The sequence below is a fragment of the Pelophylax lessonae genome, assembly GCF_965119305.1.
Source record: "Pelophylax lessonae genome assembly, chromosome: 1".
NCBI classification, from domain to species: Eukaryota; Metazoa; Chordata; class Amphibia; order Anura; family Ranidae; genus Pelophylax; species Pelophylax lessonae.
Window position 1 is genome coordinate 277549952 of NC_138768.1, and position 22171 is coordinate 277572122.

Genomic DNA, 22171 nt, shown 5'->3' on the forward strand with positions numbered 1-22171 from the left:
TCCCTGGTACAAGACAAGTGGGTCCACGAAGTCATTCGGTCCCGCTACAAGATCGAGTTTCGCTCCCGTCACCCGGCAAGGTTCTTTCCTTCCAACTTGCGCCTGTCCCTTGACCGCTTACAGGGTCTGTTTGGGGCGGTACAAGACCTGTTCCTTCAAGGAGTGATTGTCCCTGTTCCGACTTCGGAACATTTTTGTGGTTTTTACATAAGCCTGTTCGCAGTCCCCAGGAAGGAAAACAAGGTGCATCCAATCCTGGACCTCAAGGCGCTAAACTGCTTTGTGTGGGTGCAGAAGTTCAGGATGGAGTCCTTTCGCACGGTGGTGGCATCCCTGCAGCGGGGGTATTTTCTTGCCCCTCTCGACATCTAGGGTGTCACATTCCAATATGTGCTGGTCACCAGCGCATCCTCTAATTTTCCATGGGAGAGGAGCTTACCAGTTTGGTCTCTCCTCTGCTCCTCGAGTCTTAACAAAAGTGTTAGCCCCGGTGCTAGCATTGTTGCACTAACGGGGGATCGTGGTACTGGGCTACTTGGACGACCTTCTGCAAACAGAGTCTCCTACTGCTCTGGTGGAAAACCTGGAAATCACCATACAAACACTCTTGGAGGCTGGATTCTGAATTATCAGAAGTCTGATCTGGTTCCGTCCACAAAGCTGGACTATCGGGGTCTGACTCTGGACTCGGCCTTAGCCAGAGTGCTCCTTCCACTGGACAAACTCCAGAAATTGCAGGCTGCAATTCATCTTCTGCTGTCCAGCAGATGGTCATCCCTCTGGACTTGCATGCGGGTGCTGGGTCTGATGGTGTCTACCTCCGAGGCGGTTCCGTTTGCACAGTTCCATACGAGTTCCCTGCAAAGGGAGATTCTTGCCAAATGGGACAAGACTCTGCAGTCTCTGGACAATCCAATCTGGCTGAGACGGGGGAACGAAGTAGTCCCTGATATGGTGGCTATGTTCTCTGGCGCTTCGGCTTGGCAAATCCTTCCTCCCCTTGTATTGGACAGTGGTCACCACGGATGCCAGCCTGTCCAGCTGGGGAGGCGTCCTCCGGCAAGAATTCTGCTCAGGGGCTCTGGACGCTGGAAGAGTCCAGACTACGGATCAATATCTTGGAACTCCGAGCGATCACACTGTGCCTGGAACATTAGATGAATCTTCTTCAGGGATGTCCATGGCCGTGGCCTGTGTCAATCACCAGGGGGGCACAAGAAGTGTCCTGGCAGGCATGGAGCTAGCTGGCATTCTAAGGTGGGCAGAATGGTTCGTTCCAGCCCTCTCCGCCGTGCACATTCCTACGGTAGGCGTTAGACCAAAGGGAGTGGTCCCTTCATCCATGAGGTGGATCTGTTGGCATCTCGGCTCAACAGAAAGGTGCAGAGGTTTTTGGCTCGGTCAAGGGATCCTCTGGTAGATGCCACAGACACGCTGGTGGCCCCGTGGGGTCAGTATCATCTGATTTACGCCTGCCCTCCTCTCAATCGTCTGCCAAGATTTCTATACAGGATCGAGTCAGAAGGGATTCCAGTCATCTTAGTGGCTCTGGACTGGCCTCGCCGGGCTTGGTACGCCGATCTTGTGCGGCTGGTCGCCGACGTTCCTTGGAAACTTCCTCTCAGGGAGGATCTGCTGTCCCAAGGACAAATCTTCCATCCTGCTTTAGTCGCTGGCTTTGATGGCTTGGCAGTTGAATAGAGGTCGGTTTATTCAACGCTGTTAAAAGCTAGGTAATCTACTTCCAGGAAGATCTACCATTGTACATGTAAATCATACATTGCGTGGTGTGAGTCTCTTGGGGTTCATCCTCGCTCTTTCTCGGTGGCTTGGATCTTAACCTTCCTTCAACGGGGAGTTGAGCAGAAACTGGCCTTGAGTACTATCAAGAGTCAGGGGTTTGGCATTAGCGGTCTTCTTTCAATGGTCCTTTGCCACATACTCCTTGGTGCTTACTTTTCTTCAGGGAGTTAGGCAATTGGCCCCTTCAATGTGGTCCCCGTTGCTGCCTTGGGACCTCAATTTGGTGCGCTCAGTCCTCAAGAAGCCTCCTTTTGAGAATCTTAGGGAGATTCCCCTGCTTTTGCTGTCCCAGAAGGTGGCCTCCTTGGTGGCTATCACCTCTGCGTACAGTGTGTCAGAATTGACGGCATTATTCTGTCGTTCACCTTTCTTGGTGGTTCAGAGATGAGGTGGTTCTTCTTCCCTGTCCATCATTCCTTCAAAAGGTTGTCTCTGATTTCCATTTGAATGAAGACCTTATGTTGCCTTTCCTGTGTCCCAGGCCAAAACATTCGAAGGAAATTGCCTTGCTTGTGATCCGGGCAATTAGGCTGTACCTGGCAGTCTTTTAGGAAGTCAGTATATGGGCAAAGTGAGGTAAAGTGGCGCTGTCTGATTATAAGTGATAAAAAAATGAATGTTGCTAATTAAAGTGCTATAGTGTTAATTAATAAATAAAAAATCAGTGTAAAAACAATATCAAAATTAGTACATAAATTATTCTCCTTAGTTGGGGTGTTGTAAAGTGTTTTAAGTGCAAACAGTACATAGATAATATATGTGCCAGTGGAAAAAGGTATGTTTAAAAGCACACTTTGTATGATGTGTGCCTTGCCTATACAGGTGGTGATCCGTGCACAAAAAAATATAATGGATAAAATACAGTAAATTCACATCTGTGCTAGTAACGGATAAATACAACAATAAATAGTGCTCATGCAGTGAATAAATAGTCCCAAAGAAACCAGATCAACAGTCTAATTTGTTGCTGGGTAAGTCCGTGATTAAAAGAAATATATATGCAATAATCGGTGAAAACGGCTAATCAGGTGTTATTAGGGTGCTTCCAATGCTTTAGGGGTGATGTGGGTTATGGGTGAAACACACAGGTGCACCCCTCCAATTGCTCCCGCACTCACCGGAGGTATGTACCCCTGCAGGGCTAACAAGCCTTATTTCAGCGTTGTCTTGTAAGGCTCCTGAGGGAGGGGGAGGGGATGTCCCCCTTTTTGCCAGATAATAGGATCTCCTCTTAAATGCGGTCGATGATGATATGTAAGGAAGAAGTACTAATATAGTGATGTACCGTTTACAAAATAGCTTTATTGCGAAAGATAAAAGTCAAGTACTCACATAAAACACAATGGTAACGGGCATCTAAGCAGTAGGGGCCGCGAGTCCCTCGTTGGCGGCCGCTTCCGGGACGCTGTACGGGTCAGCGACCGGATCTGCGTTGCAGAGGGGCGGAAATGAAGTAATTGCGCACGACGCGTTTCTTCAGAGCTGACTTCATCAGGTGCGCAATTGGAGGGGTGCACCTGTGTGTTTTACTCATCACCCACATCACCCCTAAAGCATTGGAAGCACCCTAATAACACCTGATTAGCCGCTTTCACCGATTATTGCATATATATATTTCGTTGAATCACTGACTTACTCAGCAACAAATTAGACTGTTGATCTGGTTTCTTTGGGACTATTTATTCACTGCATGAGCACTATTTATTGTATTTATCCGTTACTAGCACAGATGTGAATTTACTGTATTTTATCTATTATATTATTTAGTGCACGGATCACCACCTGTATAGGCAAGGCACACATCATACAAAGTGTGCTTTTAAACATACCTTTTTCCACTGGCACATATATTATCTATGTACTGTTTACACTTAAAACACTTTACAACACCCCAACTAAGGAGAATAATTTATGTACTAATTTTGATATTGTTTTTACACTGAGTTTTTATTTATTAACACTATAGCACTTTAAAGCGGAGTTCCGGGCACAGATGTCATTTTTTAATAAACATACCCCCAGGACAGTCAGGGCTAGCACATTCCACAATGGCTAGCCTCTGATCTGTCCCGGTTCGCACTTACCTTTTAGAAGAAATACTTACTTAGAAAATTTCTTCCACAGCGTTTCCATCTCTCTTGTGGGCAGCTGAAGCCGGCGCGGTCCTCTTCTGTGTCTTCTTCCGCGTCTTCTTGTCCCAGAATGCGCCGCACCGGCCCCTCTCGTCACTTCCGGCGCGGCGCCGCATTCCTCCACAGCTTCTGGGCATGCTGCCCGTCGCCCGGAAATGACAAGCGGGGCCGGTGCCGTTGCATTGATTCCTGGGAGCTGTGACGTTCAGCTCCCAGGAATCATAGCGAGGCAGGAAGTGACGGGGTGAGCCGCGGCTCCGAGGGAGGAAGTACTCTGAGGTGAGTATCTTCGATCTTCAATTGCAAGGTAAGTAAACAAAAAAAAAAAAAATAACTATCCAATTCCTTTCCAGGTGAGGCATTCCTAGCGGAGGGGCACAAAAAAAAATATTGTTTTTGTGCCCGGAACTCCGCTTTAATTAGCAACATTCATTTTTTTATCACTTATAATCAGGCAGCGCCACTTTACCTCACTTTGCCCATATACCTTGATATAGCCTTTTGGCCATATTTTGAGGTAGGCTGCAGCCTTCTGTTCCCGTCCACTAGCGCGGAATTTCTTACCTCTATTTTAGGAAGTCAGACTCACTATTTGTGCTCGCGTATAGGCCTCAGAAAGGGTTGTCCGCTTCCTCTGCGACCATTTGCAGATGAATCGGACAGATGGTGATCCAGGCCTATTCCATCAGGAGTCAGGTTCCTCCTTTCCCTGTCAAGGGACACTCTACTCTGGCGCTCAGTGCCTCCTGGGCCTTCCGTCATCGGGCGTCAGTGACGCAGGTTTGCAAGGCAGACACCTGGTCGTCAGTTCACACTTTTACAAAGTTCTATAAAATGGATGTGTTGACATCTGCGGATGTTTCCTTTGGCCGCAAGGTTTTGCAGGCTGCTGTTTAGAGGACCTGGTCTTCTTTGAGGGTGTACTGTTATTTTTTCAGGTGAGCTCTAGTTGTATTGGTTGAGCTCCTGTTTAACTGGTTGGCTATAGTTAGCCTTGGGAATTTCTTTTGCTGTTCCTACCCCTCATGTTTAACACTGCTAAGAACATCCGGAGCTGTGCCCCTCAATGAATGAAAGAGAAAATGGGATTTTTGACTTATTGTAAAATACATTTCTCTGATCATTGACGAACACAGCACCCACCCCTTTGTGAAGTTGTAGTTCTTCTGACACTGCTTGTAACAAAACTGAATACCTATAGCAGAGAGAGGGAGTATACCCCCTGGGACTGCCCAAAGGCGTAGCCAGACTTTTTTGTTCTACCTATTGTCCTGCTCCTGTAGGGGGCAGTATAACCCAATGGTTAAGAAGATCAGGAGCTGTGTTCGTCAATGAACATCAGAGAAATGGATTTTATGATGGGTCAAAAATCCAATTTTTTTTTTTTCTCCAACCAGCAGCTGGCTTTCTCTTGAAAGTGTTCTGAACGGCTCATGAGCCGCTGGAATGCTTTCAGAAGCGAGGGGATACCTTTAAAAGCAAAAGGAGAGATTTAACTCCAGATCTCTCCATAAAGAGGACCCGTCATCCTTCTTTCTATTACAAGGGATGTTTACATTCCTTGTAATAGGAATAAAAGTGATACTTTTTTTTTTTTTTTTTTTAAATAAGGGATATTTTTAAGGGAGAAACTATTCTAAGTTTGCTCTCGATACAATGAATCCAGCACTGACTGATTATCATTTGCAAGCCTCCTGGCACAGGAACTTAATTTGAACACTGTAACTGCCCAGGGTTTTCCTAACTCAAAACATTTTAACATTTAACATGCTTTCCCTCAGCAACCACTTTATTGAACGCACCCATTGCTAAAAGAAAAAGTAAATGAGCCCTTGGCGTTAATAGCTAGTCGAACCTCCATTTGCAGTTATGACTTCAAGCAAGCGCTTTCGGTAGCTCTTGTTTAGACCTGCAATGCGTTCAGGAGGAATTGTTGACCATTCCACCTTGCAAAACTGCTTCAGCTCAGACACATTTGTACGATGTCTAATGCGAACATCCCTCTTGAGTTCATTCCACAGCATTTCTATGGGGTTAAGGTCTGGGCTTTGACTGAGCCAATCAAAAACACAGCCAGTCTGTTGGGTTTACTTCAATTCTCTGGGACATTGTCCTGATGCATCACTCAACTTCTACAAAGTTTCAGCTGGTTGACAGTCACCTTGACATTATCCTATAGGATATTTTGAGATTTTTTTTTCCCCTCGATGATGGTAAGTGGTCCAGTTCCTGAGCAAGCCCAAATCATGATGTTCCCACCATACTCCACAGTTGGGATGATGTTTTGATGCTGGTTATCTGTGCCCTTTTTGCATCATACATAGTGCTGAGTGTTCTTCCTTAATACTTTTGTTTCATCAGTCCACAAAACATTTTCTCAGTAGTGCTGCCGTTAGCCAAGGTGCTATTTGCCAAGCTTCATGCATGCAGCAAGTTTTTTTGGAGAGCAGCAGCTTCCTCCATGGTGTTTTTTGCCATGAATAACCCTGCCCGGTGAAAGACTTATGAACAGGGATGTTTGCCAGTTCCAGTAATGTTTTCAAGCCGTTAGCTGTTACTCATGGGTTTTTCTTTACCTCATTAGGGATTCTGCATTGTGTCTTGGCAGTCATCTTGGCTTGGCTCCCACTTTTAGGAAGAGTAGCCACAGTACTAAACAGTCTCCATTTATAGACAATTTGTCTAATTGTCAACTGATGGATGCCTAAGCACTTTGAGATTGCTTTGTATCCCTTATGCAGATCAACTACTCATGATCGTATGCCTTTATGGAGCTTTTTGCATGGCATGGTTCATCAGCTGATGCTTCTTATGAACTGCAATCTTAAAATGTTTGTCTTTTATCAAAGTAACTTAAGACCAAAAATGCATTTCATTCGATTCCAGGTGTTTAAACTGACTCCAGTTAGCTTTTCCAATTAAGTAATTAGTCTATGGGTTTACATCTTCCTCCAGCACTATGAATGTTTAATGGGTGTGTTCAATAAAGACACAAGAAATTAGAATTGTTTAAGCACATTGTGTTTGTCTATTGTTGTGACTGAGGATCAGATCACATTTTATGTCAAATTACTGCAGAACGCCAGTTAATTCTAAGGGGTTCACATATTTTTTGCTGCCACTGTATACAGATTAGTGCAATTACTGTATTTAGGTAAGGGACAGTCAAGTGCCCTTCATGCACATGTGCTGCCAAGAGCAGAATAACTAATCAGTATGTTGCTTCTTCACTATCAAATTACAGGCTGGGGGCAAGGGGGTGGCCTAGTTGTGTATCTGCAGTAGGTAGGTCAGTTCACCAGCCTACCTATGGGCAGCACTTCTACAAGAAAGCCTGCAGAGGAAAGATAAATGAACTCTGTTACATAATCATTGCATCATTAGCAGCAAAAAGATTAACATACCACCTTTTTTTCTTTGAGTGTGAGTGCGTCCTACTTCCTGTGCGATGACCTGAAATTGAAGGGAAATATCATATCCAGAGCTAATAATTTGTTCCTGTACGCATGTAACCACTTGAATGTGTGTACAGCATCTGTGTTTGTCAGCCTGTTATCGAATTATACAGGCTGTTACCAGGCGCACAAATACACTGTAGTCCATTGATGTGCGGCCCTCTGCACTTGTGTAAATATTTAACTAGACAGCGAATTGAGACTTGTCTGTAATATATTTTGAACAATTTAAATTGTTTTAACATTTTCTATAATGGAGTGCTATGTAATGCCTTCCTTCTGTCAGCCAAAATTGCTCCATAAAAAGTAAAAAAAAAAAAAAAAAAAAAAAAACGTATCTGGTTTGAATGGCCAATCAAATCTGATAGCAATAGAACACTAATCAATTTGTACAAGTAAAGCACTGAAGATTGTAACCTTTTTTTTTTTCTTTTTAGGCAGCTATATCACAACAATTGGAGTTGATTTTAAAATCAGAACAGTGGAAATCAATGGTGAAAAAGTGAAACTGCAGATTTGGGATACTGCCGGGCAGGAGAGATTTCGGACAATAACATCAACGTAAGAATTTGCAGGAAGCAATATGTCCGGGTATTGTGTGGTGTTGGTGAGATGCTGCTGTTCTCTAGGGGAAATGACATACTTCAAAAAGTTGCTAATTTCAGCTCAGTTTACACATTTTTTGTTTGATCTCTTCCACTCCAAAAAGTTACATGTAATTAATGTGGTTAATTAACCAGATATAAATGTTTCATTAACCATGTTTTGGCTTTTAAATTGCATTAGAATTTTGTAACAGAGTTTCAAATTTATTGAGAATATTTTAGTGATATATATGCCTTAAAGTGATTGTAAAGCCATACATTTTTTTTAAACATCCTACTCCCCTGCTCTGTGCCATGGTTTTGCACAGAACCGCCCCGATCCTCCTCCTCTTGGGTCCCGCGCGGGGGTTCCTGGTTCTTCCCCTATGCCGAGTGCCCCCATAGCAAACCGCTTGTGCTTTCTTACATCCAAGCCGTCTCTGTGTTTCCATAAGACACACAGAGTGGCTCTGCCACGCCTCCCACTCCCTCTGAGCCAATGAGGAGGACGGAAGCTAAGAGAGCCACTGCTCTCGTGCACATCACTGGATTGAGATCAGGCTTGGTATAAGGAGAAAGGTGGGGGGAGCTGCACAGAGAAGTTTTTTTTTACCTTAATGCAGAGAATACATTAAAAGAGAAGTATGGGTTTCTATTTTGTTTCCCAGATATACTTACCTAGGTGAATGCAGCATCGGTCCCCTGGTGCATCTACACTCAAAAAAGAGAGATCAAACGCCACAGCTCACTGGGTTCTGACAGCTCCCCGAGCAGAGAGCTGCTGACTGTCAGTCACAGCTCTCCGCTCTGCCCCCTTCTCGCTCATTGGAGCGCTGGGCTGTGGAGGGGCATGGAACGGCCAGCTTAGGCTCTCAGCGGCTTGCTGTGATGCTAAAACCAGGTGTCGGTCCTGGCAGATCCCGACTCCGTGGTCGTGATGACGCGGTGCCTGGACCGACTTCTGTAGTGTTAGCAGAGAGCGGACCTCAGCCCGCTCTCTGCTGAAAATGAGTCACAGGACTGCAGAAGGAACTGGATTTGTGATCCACAGAAGATGTGCAGTCAAACAAGCTTTGGCTGGGCGACTTTGTGAATGTGTTGGGCGGACTGCCGGAGTTAACTATGTTGTGTCTCCATCTCCTCAGGCCCCTCCCGACTATGGAGCTGGCCTGGGGGTTGGGCTGCTCTTCCGTGGGGTCCCCCTTTGTTGCCATGTACTCCCCCTCCGCCCCATTAAGGTGGGTGGGGGTGCTGGGGGGGGGGCGCCGGGTGGGGGTGCCGCATTGGGGGAGGTCGGATGGAGGCTGTTACCCCCCTCCCCCTGCAGTGTGCCTTGGCCTGGAGCTCCCCCAGGCTGTGTCTCACTTCTCCTGGGACTCACGGATACTCAAGGTTGACTGTGCGCATGGCACCCGGCAGGCCGCCCTCTATTTTCTACTGAATGCTGGTTCTTGCATTGTATTATGTTGATAATCGCTGCTCCTTTTTCACTGTGTTATGTACCACATTGCACTTTTATACCCCCTGAAGTGTGGCACTGTTTGGCTACCACCCCTCCCTCGCACTTTGTGGTTGTCTCATTATTTTCTGTTCCCTTGTTGAAACTAAATAAAGATTCATTAAAAAAAAAAAAAAGCTTTGGCTGTACATCTGCTTTTAAGGTAAAAAAAAACCTTCAGCCTTTACAACCACTTTAAAATGTATAATACGTGTACCATCCGCATGCTGCCATAATAACTGGCATGCCCTTTGAAATCTGAATTTTTAATTAACTGCTGGCTCTGGGCAACAAGACATGATATTTGAAACCGTTTTATATACCAGTCCTTCCTTTCTGCTAAGCTAGCTACATGTTTTCAGCATTTGCAAATCTTGTCCCTCGTCCTTATTTCTGTGATATATAAATGCCTTTGACCTCCATACTGAAGCACATCTTTAGCTTTCTAGTTGTCTTTGGTAAATATTCTGTGCTTTACCCTGTTAATGTTCTGCTCTCATGTCATTCTTCTTAGGCGGGATTCATTCTAATGCGTTTCTTCATGCTTTTTGCAGAAATGCATTTTTTTTTTTAACATGGGTTCTTACGGAAGACGTTCACATCAATGCATTTTTGTGCCTCTGCATTTTTTTTCCCTAAAAAATGCAGCGTTTTGCATGTAATCAACTTCAATGGACCTGCATCCAAAACACAATTATTGCATTTTTGTCGCGATTTGCATTTTTAAATCTGACCAACAACAAATTTTTTCCCAGAAAAAAAAAAAAACCCACAAATCGCGGTAAAAATACAACTGTGGAAAGCACGGCAAAAAGCCACATGCATAGGTGTGAATCGAGCCTTTAAAAAGCCCCGTTCACACAGGCTAAATATTATCCAAAATCCTCCAGTACAGTAGAAACCAGCCGCCATTCAGCTCGTGTGTACAGCTCCTTGTCTGATTTTATGATCATCTTCTGCCGAATAAGCATGCAGGAAAGCCAGCAGCTGATTGACATCTGATCAGCACTTGCAGCCAATGGCAGTGCCACTGTCAGAACACAATAGCACAGCAGGGAGATCGCTGTTCTAACTTTGAACTAACTCCATAGGTTTTTTTTTTTTATTTTTTTTATTCAGCCCAATGGGTTGAACAAACAAAACCTTAACCGTGTGTACCAAGCATTACACCAGGGCTTCACAAATTTGCTTTGAATCTAGGAGCCAGCTCAAAATGTTAGGACACAGTTTTTCTCTTAAGTCCTCTAACAGTCGCCGCCCACTCATACAGTCTTCACCAATGGGTATTGACCTCTTATCCACAGGAGCAAGCTAGGCATAAGACTTGTTAAAAACAAAGCAATTTACATACACACCTACAGGGGCTGTCCCTCTGGTCCAATACCCCCGGCTAGCCTCATTCCCATTTCAGTTTCTTCTGCCTAGTTAGGGGTAAGATGGGCTTTCCCTGTGCTGGGGCTACATGTCTCAGCCTTTCTTCTGTTTTATTACTTTTATTTTCTACAAAAGGGTTTTCTTTGCACTACTAGCTTTTTATTTGTTCTGCGCTGAGTTAGACGGATCTTCGGAAGACTACAGCGTTTGCGGGGCTGGGAATCGGACTGGTCGTCCTGGTACTCCAGGACAAAGGATCTTATGGAATCCCAGCCCGCCATCGAGCGTTTAGCGGGCTATGCGTGCGCCCTGGCCTAGCAAACGACCTGCCCCTGTCCTCAGGGGCAAAAGCCTGCGAGGTGGCTACCTCGCTGGGATGCCTCAACATGCGGTTTTGACCGTGCAACGCATCCTATTTCGGCTGACGGCTCCCCTGCCATCTGGGGTGGGGGATTCCCGCGATATTGAGGCGCCCACGCCATATGGAGCAGTAAGTAACTTCTGTGTGGGGCCTCTGTTTGGGGATGACAGTCTGCTGAGGTCTGTCCTCTCCCCTCATGTCTGTGTCCGGGGCTCGCATCCCTCCCGGTCCCTCTTGGCGCATGTATCGCCGTGGGGGGGGGGGGGGTCTGTGGGGGTCCCTATCCCTTTCCACTTTATCAGTGTGTTTGGGGGTGCAGACATGGCGGTGCGGACCGCTGCATGTGAAAAAAAAAACGAGTCCGCCTTATTGGGTATGGGCATCTGCTCTGGCCTCACTGTGGGCACTTTCTGCAGCTCTCTATGTAGTGTTTTTGTGCCTTCGGGGGCCATCTTGTGTATGGCAAGGTGTTCTTCTTTGCACATGTTCGGCGGCCATTTTCCAGGAGCCTCCCATTCAGATGCATTGGCATCTCCTGTTCCTGTTCAGCCTCTAGCAGGTGACATCACTTCCTTTCCTGTATGCAGAGATCGTTTTCCAGCAGTGTGGTAACTCTTCTGGGGGTTCTTTTTGCTGGTTTTGGGGAATATCCTTCTGTTTTTAGTGCTTTTCCCATCTCAGGGGGGTACCTTAGTGTAATCCTTATTGCGGTGCATTGCGGTGGGTACGCCGCGATTGCGTCTTAAAGGGCCAGTGCCATAGTATTTTTCTTATGGAGTCCCAGGACTGCAAATTTCCCCCCAGCCTTGGTGACCAATTCAGGTACTCCTGAATCTTCACCTTCTCTTGCAGCTGCACTTGCGACTTTAGCGTCCAAGGTGGATTTATTGATGTCAGAGCGGGGTTCTAGAAAAAGAGCTAGGATTTCTTTATCCTCTGTGAGTCTGATATGGTTGCCCTGGACAGTTTACCCCCGGAGGGGTCTCAGTCCTTTTATGCTGATGTGGAGGTGCAGGGGGTGGAGGAGGATGATCCTTCTCCTGAAGCAGCTAAAGAACGCGCTGCTGTGTTTGCGCCTTTTGCTTCTGTTAAAGAGACACTACATTTAGAGGATGAGCCCAGCCCACCGGGTAAGCAGTCTTCCTTTGGGACTCGCAGAACCCGAAAAGCGGCACGGGTGTTTCCTTGTCCCGCTGAGTTCACGAAACGGTGAACGAACAATGGCGTAATTTAATGCGCCCTTTTGTGGTACCAAAACGGTTTCAATTTCGTTGCCCTTTCGCTCCTCCTACGGATTCGCGATGGACCGTGTCCCCCTAAAGTGGATCACACGGTGTCCAGGTTTAACACAGCCACTCTCATGCCCTCTGAGGATTCTCCGGTGTTCAGTGCTCAAACGCATTCTGGAGGCGGATTACGCCCCTCCGACTACTGTGGAGATGGTGGAGCAGATGCGTCTGGCAGGTTTTGTACCTGTGTGATGCGGCCTTGGAGGAGGCTCCTCTAGCAGCTCGGCTGTCTGGTGTCACGGTGCTGCTCCATCTTTTAATGTGGCTGAAGAGCTGGTCGGCTGACCAGACTTCAGAGAAGATGGTGTCTGACATCCCTTATGAGGGGAATCGTCTTTTTGGGGATTCCCTGGACGAGTTGGTTAAAGGGGGCACTGGGGGCAAGAGCACTCTGCTGCCCCAGAACCCCAGGGGTAAGTTTTTCCGCGGTGAGCGGGGCCCTTCCTTTAAACCAAATTGGGGGTCCTTTCGTGCCTTCAAGGCACAGGACATGGGGAAACCCTTTAAGGGCCAGGGTGGTCAGAGAAAGCCCTGGGCGGGCAAGCACACATCCACCCACGCCGGCCCGACTGGTCCTTCCGCCTTCACCTGAAGGGACACCCTCGCCCATTACAGGGGTGGGGGGCTGTCTGCACGGTTCCAAGTCCCTTGGCTGCTCCGGGTTCCGGACAGGTGGGTTCAGGAAATAATTCGATCGGGATACAAGATCGACTTCCTTTCGCGGCCAGCGGACAGATTCTTTCCCTCAAATCTTCATTTGACCCCAGATCGGTTGCACGATCTTCATTGGGCGGTTTAGGATCTCCTATCCCAAGGGGTGGTCGTCCCGGTGCCTCATCGGGACAGGTTTCGCGGGTTTTACTCGAATCTGTTCACTGTGCCCAGGAAGGAGGGCGAAGTACGTCCATTTCTGGACTTGAAAGCTCTGAACCGCTTTGTGCGGGTTCAAAAGTTCTGCATGGATTCCCTCCGTTCGGTGGTGACCTCCTTAAGTCCAGGAGATTTCCTAGCTTCCGTCGACCTCGAGGATGCGTGTTTACACATCCTCATGCTCGCGGGTCATTGGAGGTTCCTCCGATTCGCAGTCGCGGAGGATCACTTTCAGTTGTGGCGTTACCTTTCGGTCTCACTTCGGCTCCAAGGGTGTTTACCAAGTGCTGGCTCCTGTTCTGGCCCTGTTGCGGGCGCAGGGGATTGCGGTCTTGCGATATCTGGATGATCTCCTGTTAAGATTAAGTGCCAGCCCGAGTCTCTTACGCGATCTGTCAACTACCGTTCAGACGCTCCGGGAGTTCGGATGGACCATCAACGTTCAGAAGTCGTCCTTGTCCCCTTCTGTTTGTCTCCCTTATCTGGGAATGGTCCTCGACTCTGCCCAAGCAAAGGTTTTTCCGCCCGAGGCCATGCTCCGGACTCTACAGGACGAGGTCAGGTCCCTCCGGGATAAGGATTCCTCGTCGCTCAGGGCCTGCATGCGGTCCCTGGGGTTGATGGTGTCAGCCTTCGAGGCATACCGTTTGCACAGTTCCACACGCGATCTCTTCCAGCGGAGATCTTGGCCAGGTGGGACAGGCATCCTCAATGCTTGGAAAAGAGGATATCTCTGAGGCGCCAAGTCAGAGAGGATCTTCTCTGGTGGCTCCTGTCCCCGGCTCTGACGGAGGAAAAATCCTTCCGCCCGTTGTTGTGGACGGTGATCACCACGGATGCCAGTCTGCCAGGCTTAGGTGGCATTCTGGGCATTCTGTCTGCCCAGGGCACGTGGTCGGAGGAGGAATCCTCCTTGCTGATGAACATCTTGGAATTGCGAGCGATCAGAATAGGCTTGCTCCGTTGGTCGGCTCATCTTCGGGGCCGCCCTGTACAGGTCCAGACGGACAACGCCACTGCGGTGGCTTGCATCAATCATCAAAGGGGCACCAGGAGTGCCCGGGCGGCCCAGGAAGTGACCAAACTTCTGTCTTGGGCCGAGACTCACGTCCCAGCGATTTTGGCAGTTCACATTCCGGGTGTGGAGAATTGGCAGCCCGCTTATCTGTGCCGCCAGACCCTGGACCAGGGAGAATTGTCCCTACACCCGGAGGTTTTTCAGATGCTGTGTGCGAGGTGGGAATCCCCGGATGTGGATCTGTTCGCCTCTCGGCTAACCAACAAGGTGGGAAGGTTCGTGGCAAGAACGCGCGATCCTCTGGCAGTCGCCTCGGATGCGCTGGTGGTGCCTTGGAATCAGTATAGCCTGATTTATGCCTTTCCTCCGATTCGGTTGTTCAGGTTCCTTCGCATGTTAGTCTCGGAACCGAAGTTGGTGATTCTGGTGGTCCCAGACTGGCCGCGCCAGTCGTCGAGACTCCGTGGCGCCTCCCATTACTAGACGATCTGCTGTCTCAGGGGCAGATCTTCCATCCTGCTTTACGGTCGCTGGCTTTAACGGCGTGGCTGTTGAAAGCCAGGTCTTGAGAGATCGGGGTCTCTCGTCTGCGGTCATTCCTACCCTGCTCAAGGCTAGGAAGGCCTCTTCCGGTAAGATTTCTTACCGTACCTGGAAGGCTTATTTTGCCTGGTGTGAATCCAGGGGCATTCATCCTCGCTCCTTTTCGGTGGCGAGGGTGTTAACCTTCCTGCAATCGGGTGTGGACCAGCGCCTTGCGTTGACCACGATTAAGGGTCAGTTATCTGCACTGGCGTTCCTTTTTCAGCGCCCCTTGGCGTCAAATTCTTTGTTACGCACCTTTATTCAAGGGATGCAGCATTTGGCTCCTCCTCGGAAGAGCACCTTTACCTCCTTGGGACTTCTGTCCGTTTTTGCAACGTCCTCCCTTTGAAAACATCAGGAAGTTTTCTCTGCCTCTGCTGTCACGAAAGGTTGCCTTTCTGGTGGCGATCACATCTGCCCTCAGAGTGTCGGAGTTGGTGGCCCTGTCTTGCCGCTCCCCTTACCTGGTGATTCATAGGGATAAGGTGGTCTTGCGACCTAACCTATCTTTCCTTCCTAAGGTGGTTTCTGATTTTCACCTTAACGAGGACATTGTCTTACCTTCGCTGTGTGCGAAACCCACGCATCCTCAGGAGTTTGCCTTGCATTCCTTGGATGTTGTCTGGGCGATCAGGGTTTCTCTGTCGTCCACTGAATCCTTTCGGGAGTCAAATTCTCTTTTTGTCCTTTTTGAGGGACCTCGGAAGGGTACCGGCTGCGTCTGCGGCAACCATTTCAAGATGGGTCAGACAGACGATTTTACAGGCCTGTTCGCTTAAGGAACGGGTTCAGCCCTTCCCTGTCAAGGCGCACTCTACCAGAGCGGTGAGGGCGTCATGGGCCTTCCGACATCAGGCTTCGGTGGGCCAGGTGTGCAAGGCTGCGACTTGGTCGTCCGTCCGTGCACACCTCCCAATTTTACAAACTTGATGTTTTGGCATCAGCGATTGCCTCTTTTGGCCGTAACAGTTCTGTGCGCGGCAGTACCTTGAGGGGACCCTTGCTTTGCCGGTCCCTGTCTGTTGGAGTTGTTTTCTGCTTGGTTATTTGCTTTCCTGGGTTGTTGCTCCAGTTGAGCTTTTCGGTTGCCCAGAGGGTTTACCTTTCTGTTCAGATACGGTTCCTTTTTCTGCATTCGGTGCTGCGTTGCCTTTGTGACGGTTGCGCTTCCCACCCCTCATGTCTACACTGCTTTGGGACATCCCATTGGTGAAGACTGTATGAGTGGGCGGCGACTGTCAGAGGACGTAAGAGAAAACTGAATTTTTGTAAAATCTTACCGTAAAATTCCTTTCTCTGAGTCCTCTGACAGTCGCCACCCCCGCCCCTCTTTTGGAGTTCATGTACTATCTACTGCTTGCTACCAAATTGAATTGTGAATGAGGCTAGCCGGGGGAATTGGACCAGAGGGACAGCCCCTGTAGATGTGTCCATGTAAATTGCTTTGTTTTTAACAAGTCTTCTGCCTAGCTTGCTCCTGTGGATAAGAGGTCAATACCCATTGGTGAAGACTGTATGAGTGGGTGGCGACTGTCAGGGCTCAGAGAAAGGAATTTTACGGTAAGATTTTACAAAAATTCAGTTTTTTTAACTAACAAATCTTACGGGGGAAACATGTTCGAGAAGGTGAACTTATCTAACTTTAACCCTTTCGCAGCCAGAACCATTTTTTCATTTTTTGCGCACATTTAGAAAATAATTTGAGGCCTGAAGATTACATAAAACCCCCAAACATTATATATTTTCTGAATGCATACACCCTAGAGAATAAAATAGTGGAAGTTCCATTTTTTCTTTTTTTTTTTTTTTTTTTTTTGTCGCAGGATATTACCGCAAAGGTCTAGGAAACGCAATGTTTCAATAAAAAAAAGAAACCTTAAAAGTTAATTTTTGGGACACAAAAATGCAATAAATTACCCAATTTTTTAGTAAAATATTAAAGCCAAGGTTACTCCAAGTAAATGAATACCCAGCATGTCAGTACCATTTGTTTTCCATAGGCGACCCTTTAAAAGCCCCCTATAGGTCGTCTGTTTAGCGCTAGAATTATTGCTCTCATTCTGGCATGTGCGGAGATATGTAACGTGTATCACAATCAATGTTTTCAGGCCTAGGCACCCCGCTGTGTGCACTTAGGTTTGTGTGTATACGCGGGGGTGGTGGGCCCCAAATTTTTTTTTGGGGGGGGGAGGGGGGGGTTTATGCGATTGGGTGTAACTTGAATTTTTTACAATTTAAAAAGAACCCTTCATGTCCCCCCCTGTGCTCCACTGAATGTAATGCAATGCACATCACACTGGATTACATTCTTTGATGGCCAGGGAAACTCAACAAGGACCCAGAATTGATGTCCCATCCGGTTCAAAATCTAGATGTGTCCATTCTCCTCCCTCCCCTCTACCCCACTATGCCGTTCCCAGGCCCGCAGATGGGTAAGTGGAGCTTGGGATACATAGCGAAGGGGAACATTCGGGCAGCAGCCCAGGAGCAAGGTCTAAACTTCTTGTCGCAATGGCGACCTGGGGTTTGTCGAGCCCTGCGTTACATTACTTGGGATGGTTAAACACACATCTACAGTGGATATAAAATGTTAGTTTTTTGCATTGTAAAAAAATGAGTCAGAAATAATTTCAGAATTTGTCCACCTTTTTATTGTAACCTATAAACTGTACAACTCAGTTAAACAACAAACTGAAATCTTATAGGTGGAGGGAAGTAAAAATAAAAAAATAAAATATGGTTGCACAAGTGTGCACACCCTTAAACTAATACTTTGTTGAAGAACCTTTTGATTTTATTACAGCACTGTCTTTTTGAGTGAGCCTTTTTGGGTATCATGATCATGATTTGACAATATTTGCCCACCGTTCTTTGCAAAATCAATCCAAATCTGTCAGATTGCGAGGGCATCTCCTGTGCACAGCCCTCTTCAGATCACCCCACAAATTTAAATCGGACTAAGGTCTGGGCTCTGGCTGGGTCATTCCAAAACTTTAATCCTCTTCTGGTCAAGCCAAATCTTTGATTTGGATGTAGGCTTTGGGTCCTTGTCAAGCTGAAAGATGAAGTTCCTCCATGTTCTGCTTTCTAGCAGAAGCCTGAAGGTTTTCTGCCAATATTGACTGATATTTGGAACTGTTTATAATTCTCTACCTTGAATAAGGCCACTGTTCCAGCTGAAGAAAAATGGCCCAAAGCATGATGCTGTCACCACCATGCTTCACTGTTAGTATGGTGTTCTTTTGGTGATGTGCAGTGTTTTTGCGCCAAACATATCTTTTGGCTATATGTGCTGTTTCAAAAATAGTGTAAAAAGCTCCCTTCCTACAGTCTGTGGGAAATTTGCTTTGTACATTGTAGGACTCTAGACTGTGCTGGTGTTTGTGTACAATCCAAATGTAACATGCATGACCCGCTTTATGCTGATCAAATACTATAACACTATTATAGGCCTCCTAATGGCTATTTAATTTTTTTTTTTCCTGATGTTTTTTGGTAATGGCCTTTTCACTAAGGGCTCTTTCACACGGTCCGCCTCCGTAGGCGGATCCGTGCTGCTCAGCGGGGATCGATCCGCGATCCCCACTGAGCCAGCGGATGACAGCTCCGTCTCCGCTTGCAGTGCGGAGAGGGAGGTGTCACAGCCCCCGCTGCTCTCTATGGGGAATCGGATGAGAGCCTGTCCGCTCTCATCTGATCCAATCCGATCCCCAGGACGGATGGAAAATAGGGTTTCCATCCGTCCGGATTTCACGGACAGGATCGGATGCGGATGGCAGCGGGTGTCAGCGGACATGTCACCGCTGACATCCGCTGCTCCATAGGGCTGAATGGGGCATCCGATCAGATCCGCCTAAAAAACTGACAGGCGGATCTGATCGGACCACCCGTGTGAAAGAGCCCTAATGTTGGGTTTCCATCAGCATTTCCTCAGCCTTCTTCAATTTATCATTTTCTAGTCATCTGGTTAGAGTACATCATGTTGTCTGCATAAACAAATACCCAGAAAGTGGCATAAAGTGCCTATATGCCAACGGTAACCTCTAGGTATCTTTCTTATAGCTGTAAGATACGGTACACCTCATCTCGATCGGTGTGTCATATTTATATTTTTCTTGCAGATATTACAGAGGGACACATGGTGTTATTGTTGTTTATGACGTTACCAGTGCAGAGTCCTTCGTCAATGTAAAAAGATGGTTACATGAAATAAATCAGAATTGTGACGATGTGTGTCGAATATTAGGTAAGCGTTCTCTGTGGCGTTATCTCAAAATACACTTCAGTTCCAATTGTTACTTAATGTAAGTTGTTTTTCTATGAACAGTGGGAAATAAGAACGATGATCCTGAGCGGAAAGTGGTGGAGACTGAAGACGCCCATAAATTTGCTGCACAGATGGATATACAACTGTTTGAGACTAGCGCCAAAGAAAATCTAAATGTTGAGGAGGTGTGTACTGGCTCTGCTTACACCATGCTTGTATTTGATTTTTATAAATTTGCTCTGTTATTGACTAGGTAGCCAGTCAAGCACACAACAAAGCATAGATAAATGTAGGCAATGTTTTTCACATACCGTATTTTCTTCTAGTTAGTGGTTCTAACTATAGAGCATGCATTAAGGTAAGAAACCTTCAAATACCTGTGTCCCTCCCCTTCCCATAGGCCATAGGCTTCTGCTGCCGTTATTTAAATATTGTGAGCCAGGAGAGGGAGGACCTGACCTTAAGTGGTCTGGCTTGGGAATGCACCAGGATGAGTGCCCCTTAGCAGCCAGCTTGCTCTGGGGGTATTCAGAGATAAATAGGTGCCGAGAGGGCTGGAAGGGGACTCCAGAAAAAAAGGGACCGCTCTGTGCAATACCACAGGTAAGTATAACTCGTTGAAGTTTTCTAATAGTATAAAATCTTTACGTTTTTTAAAGGTACAATGTAACAAAAAGGGACAAAAGTTGTACCACAAATCATAGCCAACATACAGAAAATAGTATGGAGAGAAGTTCGATGTCTATATAGACCTCACTTGTTTTATTATTTTGATGTAAAAATAAGCTTTACAATCACTTTAAAACAAAAAATACAATTTGAAAAAATGTTTAGGTTAAATATGAAAGTTGTGTATTTTCACTTTAACCACTTCTGGACTGGAAGATTTGCCCCTTAATGCCATATTTTGCGATTCGGCACTGCGTTACTTTAATGGACAATTGCTCGGTCGTGCGACGCTCTACCCAAATAAATGTGATCTCCTTTTTATCCCACAAATAGAGCTTTCTTTTGGTGGTATTTGATCACCCCTGCGATTTTTAATTTTTTGCACTATAAACAAAAAGAGCGACCATTCTAAAAAAAAAAAAAAAAAAACATTATTTCTCTTTCTGCTATATGACCTTCTCCAAAAAAAAAAAAAAAAAGAAAATCAAATTTTTTTTAACATTTTAGGCCAATTTGTTTTCTGCTACATATTTTTGGTAAAGGAAATCCCAATAAGCATATTTTGATTGGTTTGCGCAAAAGTTATTTTTATTTATTTTTTTTGCAGGACTGTGACATTGCGGCGGACAGATCAGACCCCTAACATTTTTTACACTTTTGGGGGGACCAGTGACATTACTACAGTAATCAGTGCTATAAATATGCACTATTACTGTAATAATCACACTGGCAGGGAAGGGGTTAACACTGTGGGTGATCAAGGGGTTGTTAAATGTGAGCCTAGGGGAGTGATTTTAACTGGGGGGGCGTGGCTTGTGAAATGATCAGAGACCTGTGATCCTATATAGCAGGATCACAGGGGCTTTGTGATCATTCCAGGGAGAAGAACGGTCAGCTGTGTTTACAACAGCTACCTGTCCTCCTCTCTCAGCAGGGAATGATTGCGGGTGTCAGGCAGCAATCACAGCCGCCTGCCCTGTGCATCAGAGTCCCCGCTGCCGAGTGGGGGCGGGAGCGCGATCGACGTAGGTTTACGTCGGTTAGCACAGGAGAGCCGCCCTGCTGCAGTAAAAAGGCGGCGGGTGGTCAGGAACCTTTTAAAGTATAACTAAAGGTAAAACTTTTTTTTTTTTTTTTTTGTAGTTTTGAATAGAGTGGAGAGAAATTAGATCACCTGCTGTATGTGCCCCTGTTAAGGAGATTCACCCTCTCTCTTTATCCTGTTTACCATTATTATTGAAAGTGAAAGTAAAAAAAATCCCAAATCTTGGGCTGTCCCCAGACAAGTAATGGTGGAGAAATCTTCCATTAGGCACACTAGTTCTGGTGACGTGTGGGTCCCCATGAAATTCCCTTAATTTGCAGGGATTTCCTCCCACTTCCTGTTTGGCTATTTGACAGGAAGTGAAGGGAAATCTCCGCAATGAAACAGATGATGAGAAAAAAATCTGATGGGGTTATAACTAGGGATAGACCTATTTTATTTTTTCAGGTTCAATACCGATATTTTGGTCATAACGCATCGGTATCGGCCGATATTTTGTACATTTAAAGTTTTGAAAATTAAGACAATTTTTGACACCAATCTGGTACTTCACATGTTAATTTATGTTTAATGCTTAATGGTTGGCTTGCTGGCACCCTGTGGTGGGTGGCTGGGTGGCACCCTGTGGTGGGTGGGTGGCTGGCTGGCACCCTGTGGTGGCTGGCTGGCTCGCCTGGTACAGGGCCTGTGGCTGCCTCGCCTGGTACAGGGCCTGTGGATGTTGGTGGCTGGCTGGCTGGCACCAGGCTGCTGTGGGTGGATATATGGCTGTGATACACTCCCGCGAGACTAGTCCCGACTCCAGACGAGGCTGTCCAAGGCGAGGGAGGCAGCCTTCGAAGGCAGAATGACGTCACAAAAATATCGGCAATATCGGCCAGTTCCGGGGCCGATACTGATATATCGGGGAAAGTGCATAACGGCCGCCAATAATCGGTCTATCCCTAGTTATAACCCTCCCTTGCTCTTTCCAAAATAAAAAAAAAAAAGGTTTTGCCCATAGTTCTACTTTAAGCTAGTATGCACCCTCATAAAATATTTTCCAGGCAATCTTTCTGCTTTGCTAAAAAAAAAAGCGTGTTTACAAAAGCTCAGGTACCAGTGGAGCAGGACACAGCGGACACTCATTTCTGCTCTCTGCTTGGTCATATGGCTCAGTAAAGCTTGTCAGAAGAGCAGCTTCTGATTTCTATAAAGGTTGTATAAGAATCTTTTAGGTAG

The 22171-nt window shown here is 46.6% G+C and overlaps 1 protein-coding gene across 1 annotated transcript in view; it reads left to right on the forward strand.

The window, feature by feature from the left end:
* Positions 1 to 22171, forward strand: part of RAB35 (RAB35, member RAS oncogene family) — a 55112-nt gene that overhangs the window by 28015 nt on the left and 4926 nt on the right. The window contains exons 3-5 of the mRNA XM_082243172.1: positions 7828 to 7951; positions 19091 to 19215; positions 19297 to 19421. Of these exons, the coding sequence (XP_082099298.1) occupies positions 7828 to 7951; positions 19091 to 19215; positions 19297 to 19421 (374 nt within the window). The remainder of the gene's footprint in view (positions 1 to 7827; positions 7952 to 19090; positions 19216 to 19296; positions 19422 to 22171) is intronic.